At 43.7% G+C, this 15,881-nt stretch overlaps 1 protein-coding gene and 1 long non-coding RNA gene across 2 annotated transcripts in view; one reads left to right on the forward strand and one right to left on the reverse strand.

Moving 5' to 3' along the window:
* The window catches only part of LOC126161844 (circadian clock-controlled protein daywake-like), a 124,494-nt gene that overhangs the window by 88,139 nt on the left and 20,474 nt on the right, over positions 1–15,881 (forward strand). The window contains exon 3 of the mRNA XM_049917949.1: positions 9,801–9,948. Coding sequence (XP_049773906.1) covers positions 9,801–9,948 — 148 coding nt within the window. The remainder of the gene's footprint in view (positions 1–9,800; positions 9,949–15,881) is intronic.
* Positions 9,976–15,881, reverse strand: part of LOC126161846 (uncharacterized) — a 45,525-nt gene continuing 39,619 nt past the window's right edge. Inside the window, exon 3 of the long non-coding RNA XR_007534966.1 lies at positions 9,976–10,074. This is a non-coding gene — a long non-coding RNA (uncharacterized LOC126161846). The remainder of the gene's footprint in view (positions 10,075–15,881) is intronic.

Raw genomic sequence — 15,881 nt, forward strand, 5'->3', positions numbered from 1 at the left:
TCTTCCAAGTCCTTTGCTGTCACTGACAGAATTACAATGTCATCGGCGAACCTCAAAGTTTTTATTTCTTCTCCATGGATTTTAATACCTACTCCGAATTTTTCTTTTGTTTCCTTTACTGCTTGCTCAATATACAGATTGAATAACATCGGGGAGAAGCTAAAACCCTGTCTTACTCCCTTCCCAACCACTGCTTCCCTTTCATGTCCCTCGACTCTTATAACTGCTATCTGGTTTCTGTACAAATTGTAAATAGCCTTTCGCTCCCTGTATTTTACCCCTGCCACCTTAAGAATTTGAAAGAGAGTATTCCAGTCAACATTGTCAAAAGCTTTCTCTAAGTCTACAAACGCTAGAAACGTAGGTTTGCCTTTCCTTAATCTTTCTTCTAAGATAAGTCGTAGGGTCAGTATTGCCTCACGTGTTCCAGTATTTCTACAGAATCCAAACTGATCTTCCCCGAGGTCGGCTTCTACTAGTTTTTCCATTCGTCTGTAAAGAATTCGTGTTAGTATTTTGCAGTTGTGGCTTATTAATCTGATTGTTCGGTAATTTTCACATCTGTCAACACCTGCTTTCTTTGGGATCGGAATTATTATATTCTTCTTGAAGTCTGAGGGTATTTCGTCTGTTTCATACATCTTGCTCACCAGATGGTAGAGTTTTGTCAGGACTGGCTCTCCCACGGCCGTCAGTTGATCCAATGGAATGTTGTCTACCCCGGGGGCCTTGTTTCGACTAAGGTCTTTCAGTGCTCTGTCAAACTCTTCACGCAGTATCGTATCTCCCATTTCATCTTCATCTACATCCTCTTCCATTTCCATAATATTGTCCTCAAGTACATCGCCCTTGTATAGAACCTCTATATACTCCTTCCACCTTTCTGCTTTCCCTTCTTTGCTTAGAACTGGGTTTCCATCTGAGCTCTTGATGTTCATACAAGTGGTTCTCTTATCTCCAAAGGTCTCTTTAATTTTCCTGTAGGCAGTATCTATCTTACCCCTTGTGAGATAAGCCTCTACATCCCTGCTTAGCCATTTTACACTTCCTGTCGATATCATTTTTGGGACGTTTGTATTCCTTTTTGCCTGCTTATTTACTGCATTTTTATATTTTCTCCTTTCATCAATTAAATTCAGTATTTCTTCTGTTACCCAAGGATTTCTACTAGCCCTCGTCTTTTCACCTACTTGATCCTCTGCTGCCTTCACTACTTCATCCCTCATAACTACCCACTCTTATTCTACTGTATTTCTTTCCCCCATTCCTGTCAATTGTTTCCTTATGCTCTCCCTGAAACTCTGTGCAACCTCTGGTGGTTCTTTCAGTTTATCCAGGTCCCATCTCCGTAAATTCCCACCTTTTTGCAGTTCCTTCAGTTTTAACCTACAGGTCATAACCAATAGATTGTGGTCAGAGTCCACGTCTGCCCCTGGAAATGTCTTACAATTTAAAGCCTGGTTCCTAAATCTCTGTCTTACCATTATATAATCTGATACCTTTTAGTATCTGCAGGGTTCTTCCATGTATACAACCTTCTTTCATGACTCTTAAACCAAGTGTTAGCTATGATTAAGTTGTGCTCTGTGCAAAATTCTACCAGGCGGCTTCCTCTTTCATTTCTTGGCCCCAATCCATATTCACCTACTACGTTTCCTTCTCTCCCTTTTCCTACACTCGAATTCCAGTCACCCATGACTATTAAATTTTCGTCACCCTTCACTATCTGAATAATTTCTTTTATTTCATCATACATTTCTTCAATTTCTTCGTCATCTGCAGAGCTAGTTGGCATATAAACTTGTACTACTGTAGTAGGTGTGGGCTTCGTATCTATCTTGGCCATAATAATGCGTTCACTATGCTGTTTGTAGTAGCTTACCCGCATTCCTATTTTCCTATTCATTATTAAACCTACTCCTGCATTACCCCTATTTGATTTTGTGTTTATAACGCTGTAGTCACCTGACCAGAAGTCTTGTTCCTCCTGCCACCGAACTTCACTAATTCTCACTATATCTAACTTTAACCTATCCATTTCCCTTTTTAAATTTTCTAACCTACCTGCCCAATTAAGGGATCTGACATTCCACGCTCCGATCCGTGGAACGCCAGTTTTCTTTCTCCTGATAACGACATCCTCTTGAGTAGTCCCCGCCCGGAGATCCGAATGGGGGACTATTTTACCTCCGGAATATTTTACCCAAGAGGACGCCATCATCATTTAATCATACAGTAAAGCTTCATGCCCTCGGGAAAAATTACGGTCGTAGTTTCCCCTTGCTTTCAGCCGTTCGCAGTTCCAGCACAGCAAGGCCGTTTCGGTTATTGTTACAAGGCCAGATCAGTCAATCACCTTGCAACTGCTGAAAAGGCTGCTGCCCCTCTTCAGGAACCACACGTTTGTCTGGCCTCTCAACAGATACCCCTCCGTTGTGGTTGCACCTACGGTACGGCTATCTGTATCGCTGAGGGACGCAAGCCTCCCCACCAACGGCAAGGTCCATCGTTCATGGGGGGAGGTCCATGTTACCATAGAGGTAACATTTTCATAACATAACAAAGTACACTCACATGCTAGTCGCGACTCTGTGAACAGAGAAAGATCAATAAATATGAAAAAGAATTTACCCTCAAAAACAACGGACAAATAGATAATCATAGTATATCGCCTAATCAGAACAGATAATTACGCTTTAATAAAATGTCCGTCTCGGTATGAGTAATGCTAATAGGATTCAGTTCCGTTTGATACAATATACCAACGAATGTGGCAATCCCCAATCGACAAGGAGACGTTATATCACCTTTAATAAGATCATGATGAGATAGCAGAGCAACAAAGACATGTGATTACAGAGAAATCACTAGATTTGAGTGAAACTGAGCAGAAGGTCCTATTACAGAGGCAGGTAACGCCCCTCCCTTCTTCAACGAAAGTAGTGATACAACGATGCATTGCATTGTACTGGTTCCGAATGCTACCGTCTTGCACATTTCTCCACTGTTACAAGTGAATATCGCCCATAAGTGACGAGTGACTGGCACTGTAGGACGCAGGAATGATATTCTAAAAGTGAACAAAACATTCTCGGTTTTCTTGGCGCATCAAACCTGACCACAAATTTCGTATTCACCAGGAGCTTGTGATTGGTCAGCGTACGTCAATATTACGTCACGCTGCCTTAGGTTATGTCAAAGTCATGTAATACAAGAAAAACCTTTCATTAACATGCGGAGAAGATGATCATTAAAAGTCCCTGCGAGAATAAAAAAATACCTTGCAGTTGCCTTGTTACATTGTAATTAATATCGGCCTCGCCATTATAAGACTAGCGGGAGTGACAGCGCTCACAAGTAGTGCTTCTGGAAGGCAATGCAATCCGTTGAAGGAGAAAATACAGCCAAGGCGATTGCGATATTGCTCAGCTATCACTAGCAAGCGTATCCTGATCCGAGCACAACACACGACACCAACCACAGATAAGTAGGTCCTGTCCCAGCAGTAGACAACTGTACTCGTTTCCAATGTGGGAGCTGACGCGGGCGACTTTCTGGTTCACTATACCGAACCAATTACACGAAGTCTTTCTAGTCGTTCGACAGTGTACCATGCCGCCGACTTAGCAAATATCAGACTGGAAACGTAAACTCGGTCCACAGGCCTGGAGGTCACATCGGGACCGACCGACCGCCGTGCCATCCTCCGCCAATGGCGTCACTGTATGCGGTCTGGAGGGGCGTGGGGTCAGCACACCATTCTCCCTGTTGTCAGTTTTCGTGACCTACTTGATCAAGTAGCTCCTCAACTGGTATCACGATGCTGAGTGCACCCCGTTCCAGTCCAGGAATATTCCACTAAAAAAACGCAAAGCGTTATAATTGTCGGCAAACATTACACAAAAACGAAGGTAACATCGTATGAGTCCCAGGTATGCGTAAAAGGAAGTCTGATTTCTTCAGTATGTATAAACGATTTATCGGATGGTATCAGCAGCACTACAAGATTGATCACTGACGACTCTGTTGTCCACAGGAAAGTATCGTCATTGGACACTTGTAAAAAAGAATGTAAAAAGACTTCAAAAATTATTCTCTTCGTGTAATAAATGAGGATAAACGTGAGGTAATATCTACGACAAAGAGAAAGAACCCGGTAGAATCCAATTACAAGAGTAGTGCTGAACATATTCAGCACGTCAAATAGCTTAAGTTTGACAAATTTGAGAGTATTGTTGCAGCGTTTGGAGAGCTTATCAAGTGGAGATGACAACAGACTTTAGCATTACGCGTCTATAGGCGAGCGATTTGGCTACCTTGCGTTGGATGGAGGTAGTGTGACTTTGCTTGTGGGGGACTGGGGCTCAGGACGCAGCCACAGTGCCGCGGCTGGGCAAGCCGAAGCAGCCAAGGCGAAGGAGCCAGGCGAAATGGCATCGACAGTGGGTCAGATGTGGGAAAAATCCCGGTATCTGGACGACGCTTTGATCGCTTAAGAGGGCCGGCTACGCTCCAGAAAACTGAAAGGTGGCTTCTTGCAGCTCTCTGACAATCCATAATAAGTCACAGTCAAGTATTGAGGCAGATCTGAATACATCTGCGATCTCAGAAAAATGAGGTGCATCCACTGACACAACAATATTTTCAATATCTTCAAAACTACAGAAGTTAATATTTCACAGCAAATAAAAAATATCACAATGAACCTTGAATTAACAACTTTCAACCTCTTTTTCCGATTTCAACATACAGTATCTCAGATCAGAGCATTGCACTATAGCTATCACCTCTGGAAGCTAACTACCTGTATCTATTCTATTTCTTGATTTATTACGTTTTTTATATCTTCTCATTACGTCAGTGTTTGCCAGAACATCTTATCCCCCACAATTACATAGAAAATGAATACAGCATGAACACCTCACATTTTGTCATACTTGTGTATTTATTAAATGAACAGTTTACCATTTTGATGGTAACTTTATTTCAATATTAATTGCAATTGATAGTAGAAAATCATGGTAACTAAAAAAGTGGTCAGACACATGTGTTAGCTGACACCACCTTTGTAAAAGAATGCCAGGTGCTTCTGAAAAGCAGGTTTAGACAATTGTTTAAACAATATTTAACGACAGTCTGTTGTCATTTATCATTATTGCAGTTGCACTGGATTATTTATTTAGAAACAAATTTTTGTTTACGTTTATTGTGAATGGTCTGAGTGAGACCGAATGTTTATAACATTTCGTTATTTAAATATTGTTGTAAGACGATAGTTTAGTGAGGGAACTGGTCGAGTTGAATCAAATGATGTCTGTAGAAAATAAGAGCGATGTGTTCTTGATAGGGACAGCCTTCATCCAATGGAAAAGCAGACAGCAGGGGCACACTACGGGAGTCAAGTGGAGATAGGGACTTTTTCGAGGGAATAGCTCAAGGGAACGGCTGAGGGCACTTCTAAAAGGAGGCAGATCTGTCTGTGCTAACTAGTGGTATTCGATCACTGAGTGGTTTGGTTCTAGACCACTATGATACAGTAGCTTCTGAAGAGGCTCTGTATTTCAAGAGGTCTGATCGTGTTCAAGAGTATGACTCTAAATTTTTCAGCTTGTATTTCCGCTCTGTGGATAAACAGAGTATGAGTTACTCTTCTTTGTATTGCGTGTTAATTTTTAAATCATTACGTTGAACTATGAACTTTTTGGAGCTGGTAAATATTTTGTGTTCTTTGGTTACAATATGAACTTAGTTTTTGCATATCTTTGATGATTACTTAGTTTGGGGCTTTTGCTACCATTCTCTTAACGCTCTCAACATAACTCTGCTGCATTCGGTAAGGGTATTTTCTGTCTGTGTTTAAACCGAATGTCGTTTATTTGAGATCTACCATCTACATAAATTACAGACATTAGAATAGAACACTTGTTAATAAATTACTCATTTAATTTTTATTTTGTATTTCTGTGTACTTCATTAACTGTGTACTAAACAGTGCATAGACTATTTGACTGTAGGATCACAGCTATAGGTTATTATTTGCAGCGAATAAGCTGCGGGGCATGAATGCAGACGTGCACGTCTCTATCTTATGACTACACCAAGCTACTATTTTTAAACAGAGCCGTGCATAACCTCAGTACCGAAAGTACCAGTAACGACAGATAAAGACACAACTGATTTGCTCGTATGGGATGCTGTTCTGAAGACCACTAAACTGGCAGAAAACTTAGGTATCGTCGCAATACATCGAAAGAATTTCGACCCACGCTGCTAGAATTGTAACAGACAGACAGAGCCTTTATGAAAGTGTAACAGATATGCTGAGGGAGCCTAAAACAGAATCCTTGGAAGAAAGACGACGCAGTTTTCGCGAAACCGCATTGGGTAAAATTTGTCGGGTAAGTTTAGAGAAACTGTATTCGAAGAAGCTGCAGCTGCCGAATATTTCTTTGAGGGATGTTGAGAATAAAAGAGATTGGTGGACGTACAAAAACACATTGTCATTTTCATCCTCGCTCAGTATGCGAGTGGAATGGAACAGAAAATCGACGATATTGTTACCATGTATTCTACAGTGGCTCGTAGAACACGCAACTGGATATAGATGTAAATGTAGATTAAAGCAGTCTGAAGGGATGAAATATACCGGAGAGACGTTCTTCAGGACATCAGAGAGTGGTCACGTTGGTTGCGGGCCACTGGACCCAATAGATCATAATTTTTTCTGCCCCACGCACAGTGTCCTCAGATAAGTTAGCTACCCTACTGACACCCACCTTTATGCGACGTTTCTTGACTTTCTCTACAATTGAGTGGAAAGCCACACATCTGTTCGTGGTAGTGATTATTGGTTTTGGGTGCTAAGTAATGTGGTTATTTGCGCAATTATTGGAACACTGAAACGAATATGAACCTCATGTTAAGGAAATAAAGGTGTAGACACGATGGCTGTAACTCCATGGAGTGGTAAGATGTCGTGGTCACGTACCCTTTTGCAGCTACGTCCTACTGTCTTCCAAGCGGCAGCTCCACACACGAATGACTGGAGTACAGACGTGCCCTGTACGTGGCGAAAGCCTCACAATGACGCTTCATTTATCCGAACATCGATCACACCAATCCAGTCTAATAAGTGCGAATGTTCATCTCGCGTGTTTTGACCTCGATGAGGAATACTCATATTTGATTTACATGCCTCTAACGATATAAAATAAAGTTGGATCAGGTACGACGGAACGATATCCAGGTAGAATGGGGAAGAAAATCGCGACCTTTATAGGACAAGATTGCTTCTCCTTGAGGATTTTTCAATGAGTAGAGTTCGGATATCGCTACTAAGGCAACAGAAAGGATAAAAAGGTGCTAGACCAATGTATGCGCTATCTTTCTGGAATCTGGTTTTCTGTTATACACATCTTCAAAAATTAGAGTCACTGGTGTCTTTTAGTATTAACCAAAACGGCACGTACTCTCTCAGAGGCATACAAACGCACACATACGGACTCCCAAGTACAGAATAAATGCCGGTAACGTAGCACTTCGTTTAAAACGCACTTCTACCAAAAAGGCCAATGACGGGACGTACAATGAAACAAAAAGTCGCGCAAATATGACATGCTCATAACATAGAATAAGAACGGGTTGTCAGTCACCCTGAGAACAAAATTCAGCTTAACAATCTACGTCCAACGTCATACACAGCACTATGATACTTACTATATTCATTTCTTCATTCGATAAACTGATTGGTACCAACTTATCACAGTGAAAACTTAAGTGTCTGCAGTGTGGCCATGAGAACCTGAAAGTGGTGGATAACTACAACAGAGAGGGAGTCATGCATAATAATTGAGTTCTCTGTTGTCTGCATAGCCGAAACTGCACATTACGGACTTGGTTTCGTTTGATCTCACTGCCAGGGACTCTTTTCTTCCATAGACATATGACAGACCTGATGGACAACGACATCATTGCTGACAGAAAGGTAGCACACCGGCCCTTAAAATATCTTCTTTTTATTGAATTTAGTTTTTTAATACAACATGTTTATGAAACGGACTAAATGGTACAAAAACATTTCTCCTAGCCCCATTGTTGTTGTCGTTGTGGTCTTCAGTCCTGAGACTGGTTTCATGCAGCTCTCCATGCTACTCTATCCTGTGCAAGCTTCTTCATCTCGCAGTACCTACTGCAGCCTACATCCTTCTGAATCTGCTTAGTGTATTCATCTCTTGGTCTCCCTCTACGATTTTTACCCTCCACGCTGCCCTCCAGTACTAAATTGGTGATTCCTTGAAGCCTCAGAACATGTCCTACCAACAGATCCCTTCTTCTAGTCAAGTTGTGCCACAAACTCCTCTTCTCCCCAATACTATTCAATACCTCCTCATTAGTTATATGATCTACCCATCTAATCTTCAGCATTCTTCTGTAGCACCACATTTCGAAAGCTTCTATTCTCTTCTTGTCCAAACTATTTATCGTCCGTGTTTCACTTCCATACATGGCTACACTCCATACAAATACTTTCAGAAACGACTTCCAGACACTCAAATCAATACTCGATGTTAACAAATTTCGCTTCTTCAGAGACGCTTTCCTTGTCATTGCCAGTCTACAATTTATATCCTATCTCTACTTCGACTAACACCAGTTATTTTGCTCCCCAAATAGCAAAACTCCTTTACTACTTTAAGTGTCTCATTTCCTAATCTAATTCCCTCAGCATCACGCGACTCAGCATTCGACTACATTCCATTATCCCCGTTTTGCTTTTGTTGATGTTCATCTTATATCCTCCTTTCAAGAAAATGTCCATTCCGTTCAACTGCTCTTCCAAGTCCTTTGCTGTCTCTGACAGAATTACAATGTCATCGGCGAACCTCAAAGTTTTTATTTCTTCTCCATGGATTTTAATACCTACTCCGAACTTTTCTTTTGTTTCCTTTACTGCTTGCTCAATATACAGATTGAATAACATTGGGAAGAGGCTACAACCCTGTCTCACTCCCTTCACAACTACTGCTTCCCTTTCATGTCCCTTGACTCTTATAACTGCCATCTGCTTTCTGTACAAATTGTAAATAGCCATTCGCTCCCTGTGTTTTATCCCGGAATTTGAAAGAGAGTGTTCCTGTCAACATTGTCAAAAGCTTTCTCTAAGTCTACAAATGCTAGAAACGTAGGTTTGCCTTTCCTTAATCTTTCTTCTAAGGTAAGTCGTAGGGTCAGTATTGCCTCATGTGTTCCAACATTTCTACGGAATCCAAACTGATCTTCACCGAGGTCGGCTTCTACCAGTTTTTCCATTTGTCTGTAAAGAATTCGTGTTAGTATTTTGCAGCTGTGACTTATTAAACACATACACATTCCTAGTCTCATACATATAGTCGTGAAAATTTGTGCTTGTGAATTTTTAATAGCTGTACAAATACTTGTGGAATTTAAAAAGGAAAACTTGGAGCCCACGCATAGTTCACCTCCTTGCCATTATCTGTTGTTTGTTCCCCATGTTTTGGGTTTTAATTCTACAAATAGTTTCATAGCTATTAAAAACTCACAAGCATAAATTTTCAGGATCATCTCTGTGGGGTTAGGAATCTGTTTGGAGCTAGGGGAAATTCTTTTATACCTTTTACTCCTTCTTAAAAACGTGTTATATTAAAAAGCTTTTATTTAAGTAATTATATATTACTTCAATAGAAATAGGCGGCCCGTAGATAGCGACTGTGGTCTTGGTGTGTAAGGTATGTGGCTGCAGTCAGCGCCCAGCTCTCCAGCGCGTGTCTCGCTGCCCGCAGGTATCCCGGAGCTGGCGGTGCCCACGATCGAGCCGCTGGTGATCCCGCGGCTCTCCATGGAGAACGGCAACGGCGCGGTCAGGGTGCGCGCCGCCTTCCACAACGTCACCATCGTCGGCGCCAGCAACTACACCGTCTCCGCCGTCAAGTACGTCTCTTTCCACACCGGCACTTCTAGCGGTACTCACCAGCCAGCCATCTGGCCGAAACTCCCCGGACACTCACGATCACAGTATTCACATTTGTTTGAATGCTGCACAACGCGTTCTTGTCACTGCAATCAAAAACAAATAATTGCAATTTTCATGAAAGTCGTTGCCAGCTCTTTTTCTCCTGTATTGACATGGCAGGCAACCGACGCCCTATTTCATCGTTACACTTATCAGGCCAGACCACAGAATGCATATTACTATCTTTGCAGCGACATTATTATACTCTAAAGAGCCAAAGAACCTGGTACACTTGCCTAATATAGTGTAGGGCCCCCGTGAGCACGCAGATGTGCCGCGACACGACGTGATATGGACTCAACTAATGTCAGAAGTACACTCCTGGAAATGGAAAAAAGAACACATTGACACCGGTGTGTCAGACCCACCATACTTGCTCCGGACACTGCGAGAGGGCTGTACAAGCAATGATCACACGCACGGCACAGCGGACACACCAGGAACCGCGGTGTTGGCCGTCGAATGGCGCTAGCTGCGCAGCATTTGTGCACCGCCGCCGTCAGTGTCAGCCAGTTTGCCGTGGCATACGGAGCTCCATCGCACTCTTTAACACTGGTAGCATGCCGCGACAGCGTGGACGTGAACCGTATGTACAGTTGACGGACTTTGAGCGAGGGCGTATAGTGGGCATGCGGGAGGCCGGGTGGACGTACCGCCGAATTGCATAACACGTGGGGCGTGAGGTCTCCACAGTACATCGATGTTGTCGCCAGTGGTCGGCGGAAGGTGCACGTGCCCGTCGACCTGGGACCGGACCGCAGCGACGCACGGATGCACGCCAAGACCGTAGGATCCTACGCAGTGCCGTAGGGGACCGCACCGCCACTTCCCAGCAAATTAGGGACACTGTTGCTCCTGGGGTATCGGCGAGGACCATTCGCAACCGTCCCCATGAAGCTGGGCTACGGTCCCGCACACCGTTAGGCCGTCTTCCGCTCACGCCCCAACATCGTGCAGCCCGCCTCCAGTGGTGTCGCGACAGGCGTGAATGGAGGGACGAATGGAGACGTGTCGTCTTCAGCGATGAGAGTCGCTTCTGCCTTGGTGCCAATGATGGTCGTATGCGTGTTTGGCGCCGTGCAGGTGAGCGCCACAATCAGGACTGCATACGACCGAGGCACACAGGGCCAACACCCGGCATCATGGTGTGGGGAGCGATCTCCTACACTGGCCGTACACCACTGGTGATCGTCGAGGGGACACTGAATAGTGCACGGTACATCCAAACCGTCATCGAACCCATCGTTCTACCATTCCTAGGCCGGCAAGGGAACTTGTTGTTCCAACAGGACAATGCACGTCCGCATGTATCCCGTGCCACCCAACGTGCTCTAGATAGTGTAAGTCCACTACCCTGGCCAGCAAGATCTCCGGATCTGTCCCCCATTGAGCATGTTTGGGACAGGACGAAGCGTCGTCTCACGCGGTCTGCACGTCCAGCACGAACGCTGGTCCAACTGAGGCGCCAGGTGGAAATGGCATGGCAAGCCGTTCCACAGGACTACATCCAGCATCTCTACGATCGTCTCCATGGGAGAATAGCAGCCTGCATTGCTGCGAAAGGTGGATATACACTGTACTAGTGCCGACATTGTGCATGCTCTGTTGCCTGTGTCTATGTGCCTGTGGTTCAGTCAGTGTGATCATGTGATGTATCCGACCCCAGGAATGTGTCAATAAAGTTTCCCCTTCCTGGGACAATGAATTCACGGTGTTCTTATTTCAATTTCCAGGAGTGTAGTGCCGGAGGGAACTGACACAATGAAACCCCACAGGGCTGGCCATAAATGCGTAAGAGTACGAAGGGTTGCATATCTCTTCTGAACAGCACGTTGCAAGGCATCCCAATTACGCTCAATAATATTCATGTCTGAGGTGTCTGGTGGCCAGCGGAAGCGTTTAAACTCATCAGAGTGTTCCTGGAGCAGTTCTGTAGGAATTCTGAACGAATGCGTTGTAGCATTGTCCTGCTGGAAATGTCCAAGTTCTTCGGAATGCACAATGAACATGAATGGATGCAGGTGATCAGACAGGATACTTACGCATGTGTCACCTATCAGAGTCGTATCTAGACGTATCAGGGGTCACATATCACCACAACCGCACACGGGCCACTACATACGAAAGCCTCCACCACCTGGAACAGTCTCCTGTTGACATGCAGGGTCCATCGATTCATGAAGTTATTTCCATACCCGTACACGTCGATCCACTCGATACAATTTGACACCAGACTCGTCCGACCAGGCAACATGTTTCCCGCCACCAACAGTCCAGTGTCAGTGTTGACGGATACAGGTCCAGGCGAGGCGTGAAGCTTTGTATCGTGCAGTCATCAAAGGTACACGTGTGGGCCTTCGGCTCAAAAAGCCCATATCGGTGATGTTACGTTGAATGGTTCGCACTCTGACACTTGTTGATGGCCCAGCACTGAAACCTGCAGCAATTTGCGGAAGGATAGCACTTCTGTCATGTTAAACGATTCTCGGTCCCGTTCTTGCACGATATTTTTCCGGCCGCAGCGATGTCAGAGATTTGATGTTTTACTGGATTCATGATATTCACGGTACACTCGTGAACTAGTCGCACGGGAAAATCCCCACTTCATCGCTGCCTCGAAGATGCTGTGTCCCATCGCACGTGCGCCGACTATAACACCACGTTCAAGCTCACTTAACTCTTAACAACCTGCCATTGTAACGGCAGTAACCGATCTGACAACTCCGAGGCACTTGATGTCATATAGGCGTTGCCGACCACAGCGCCGTATTCTGCCTGGTTACATATCTCTGTATTTGAATACGCATGCCTACAACTGTTTCTTTGGCGATTCAGTGTATGTTCTTTCACAGCAATATTCTGGCTATTATGCAGTGTGCATTTAAGATTCAGCAATTCCTTCCAGTTATTTTAATAGATCTAGAAAAGTAACTGCTCCCCAGACATTTACATTTCAAAATAACGTCGTATGTATGCACAGGCAATTACAGTGACATCTGCCTGACGGATTGTCTTACGTATGCTCTCCTACAGTCATTCTCCGTTAGAGCTCGCTCCAGTCTCCTTGTTTAGTGTTCCTCAAAGAGACACATAGCGAGACTATATAGCGAGTCTGCAGTGATTCACCAGGAAATTTTAGATCACATAGGATACCTTCCCATATGCTCTGTCATTTCTTTCTACCTTTTATCAATTTTTTTATCTGCATATATCAGATACTCCTAAAGATTTCTGAAATCTGATTTAATATTCAAATTTTTTTAGCCTTGTAATTTTAGCCGCTACTAGTTTTTCTACCGATAAGATTCAGTGGTTAACTCTCAGGTAGAAGGAACGGGATCCAGAACATCGTCTGACCGCCCTGATTTATGTTTTCCGTGTTTCTCATAAACTGATTAGGGCAAATTCCCGAATATTTCCTTCCAAAAAGACACTACAGATCACTTTCCATTTTTAACGACGGTATGTAAACCTTAAGCGTCCTTTCTTTTATTTTTTTCTACTGCGAAATTAACTGTTTCCGGATCCCTCAACACGTCATATTAACTCGTCCCTTCATCTAACTACACTTTTTGTGCTAATAAACAATTTGTAGAGCATTCTAAACCGAAGAAATGCAGCACACCCACACTGATTGACATTTTATCTAGAGTTCTTTACTAAAGTATCCTTTCTAGTACTTCTTCTCTTCGTATTTTATCTTAATCACAATATTCAACTACATAGCACACTGAACTTCTTTAATGCCAATTACATAGTAAGGTTCTTCATACAGCCAGAATCAAATTTAAGACTATGCTCAATCCATAGTCTCAAGTCGTAACAGTACATCCTGCCAGAAGCAGGAGGAGGATAGGTTTATTAACATCCAACAGGCATGACCTCGTGTAGTTTGCGCCGAACCAATATCTGACGGTGCCGACCGTTGTGGCCGAACGGTTCTAGGCGCTTCAGTCTGCTACGGTCGCAGGTTGGAATCCTGCCTCGGGCATGGATGTGTGTGATGTCCTTAGGTTAGTTAGGTCTAAGTAGCTCCAAGTCTAGGGGACTGATGACCTCAGTTGTTAAGTCCCATAGTGCTTGGAGCCATTTGAACCAATATCTGACAGTGAACTTGAAACAACCAAACCCGCGAGCAGTATGATAATCCATTTGTGTACATCTCCTATGTTATAAAATATGAGCTACTTCGGAAACCCAAGACAGGAGTTACTGCTACCCTTTTTATCAATCCTACTAAACTACAGTGCATGTCAGATTCCCCTGACAGCTAAACGATAATCTCATGTTAGCTTTCCTGGCCAGTTGATCTGGACAGCTCTTGTTAGCTGTCTCAGGTCATGTTCAAGAGAAGCCACACTCGAATATTTCAGCATCTTGAATGGAGTGAATGTTTAGTCATACTCGTAACGGTGAATCTCGGTGGGATAATGTCGTCCCTGAAGAACCCAGCCTGCTTGCTTGAATAATACAGACCGGTGCACTCAGGCAGCCATAAGATGGTTTTGCTCTGGTAGTGCTTTCTTCCCTCTATCTTCTGACTGATTCGATGAGGACCGTCACTAATTCCTCTTTTGTAGCAACCTCTTCATTTCAGAATAGCAGCTGCACACTACGTCCTCAATTACTTGTTGTATGTATTCCAGCCTCTTGTCTTGCCTCACAATGTTTACCCTCCACAGCCCCCTTGGTACCATGGAGGTGATTACTTGATGTCTAACCATATGTCTTACCATCCTGTCGCTTCTTCTTGTCAGTGTTTTCCATATGATCATTTCTTCACCGATTCTGCGAAGCGTCCTCCTATCTCATCTTCTCAGTCCACCAAATTTTCAACATCCCACCATATCACCAATTCTCAAATGCTTCGATTCTCTTCTTTCCCGGTGTTCCCACAGTCCATACTTCACTACCATGCAATGTTGTGCTAATGTACATTTTCAGAAATTGCTTCCTCAAATTAAGATCTACGTTTGAGACCAATAGACTTCTATTGGCCTGGAATGCCCGATCTGGCTGTGCTAGTGTGCTTCTTACATCCTCCTTGTTTATCCATCACGTGTTATTTTGCTTCCAAGATAACGGAACTCCTCGCCTCCGTTAACTCCGAGATCACCAACTTTGTTACGCTTATCGTTAATTTCTTCTACTCCTCATTACTTTTCGTGTTTCTTCCGTCTACTATCAATCCATAATGTGTGCTTATTAAACTGTTCATTCCATTCTAGAAGTAGCGTAATTCTTCCCCCTCTCACTGAGTAGAGTTATCCACAATTTTAACGCCAATCTTGCAACTTTATTCTATTCTCGCCTTTGTCTCATCGATGTGTAGGTTGAATGGTAGGCTCGAGTGGCGGTGCTATTGTATTCTAACGACTCTTTCCAGGGCACACTGAGGTCTCGAGCAACCGCACAGACTGAGCCATGTTAAGACAGTGTCCACAGCGGGTCAGTTGTAGCATCATTCACAAGACATCAGTTATCCGTCACTCAGTGGAGGCTTTGTAGCGCACATATCATCAAGCCACTGACGAACAGAATTTTGACTTACTCTGATAACTGCCATGAAATAACCGTAGTGACAGACTGATAACTGCATTTCAGCAATATATAACACATGCGTGAATAGTAACGGCGATGTCCACGAGCGCTAAACGCTCCAACAGTACCGAGGAAATTCAGCCAGGTGCAGTTAGTAGTCTACGACACCCCCGGAGACTGTCGAAGACCAAAGTAATCAGCTGTTTTGCGGACAGTGGGAGAGTGCCAAAATGATTACCAAAATGATTGTGAGTATCGAAGAGTAGCTGGTGTGCTCACGATTGGAGGCACTTTTTATTAGACGACTACA

The sequence above is a fragment of the Schistocerca cancellata genome, chromosome 2, assembly GCF_023864275.1.
Source record: "Schistocerca cancellata isolate TAMUIC-IGC-003103 chromosome 2, iqSchCanc2.1, whole genome shotgun sequence".
Taxonomy (NCBI): Eukaryota; Metazoa; Arthropoda; class Insecta; order Orthoptera; family Acrididae; genus Schistocerca; species Schistocerca cancellata.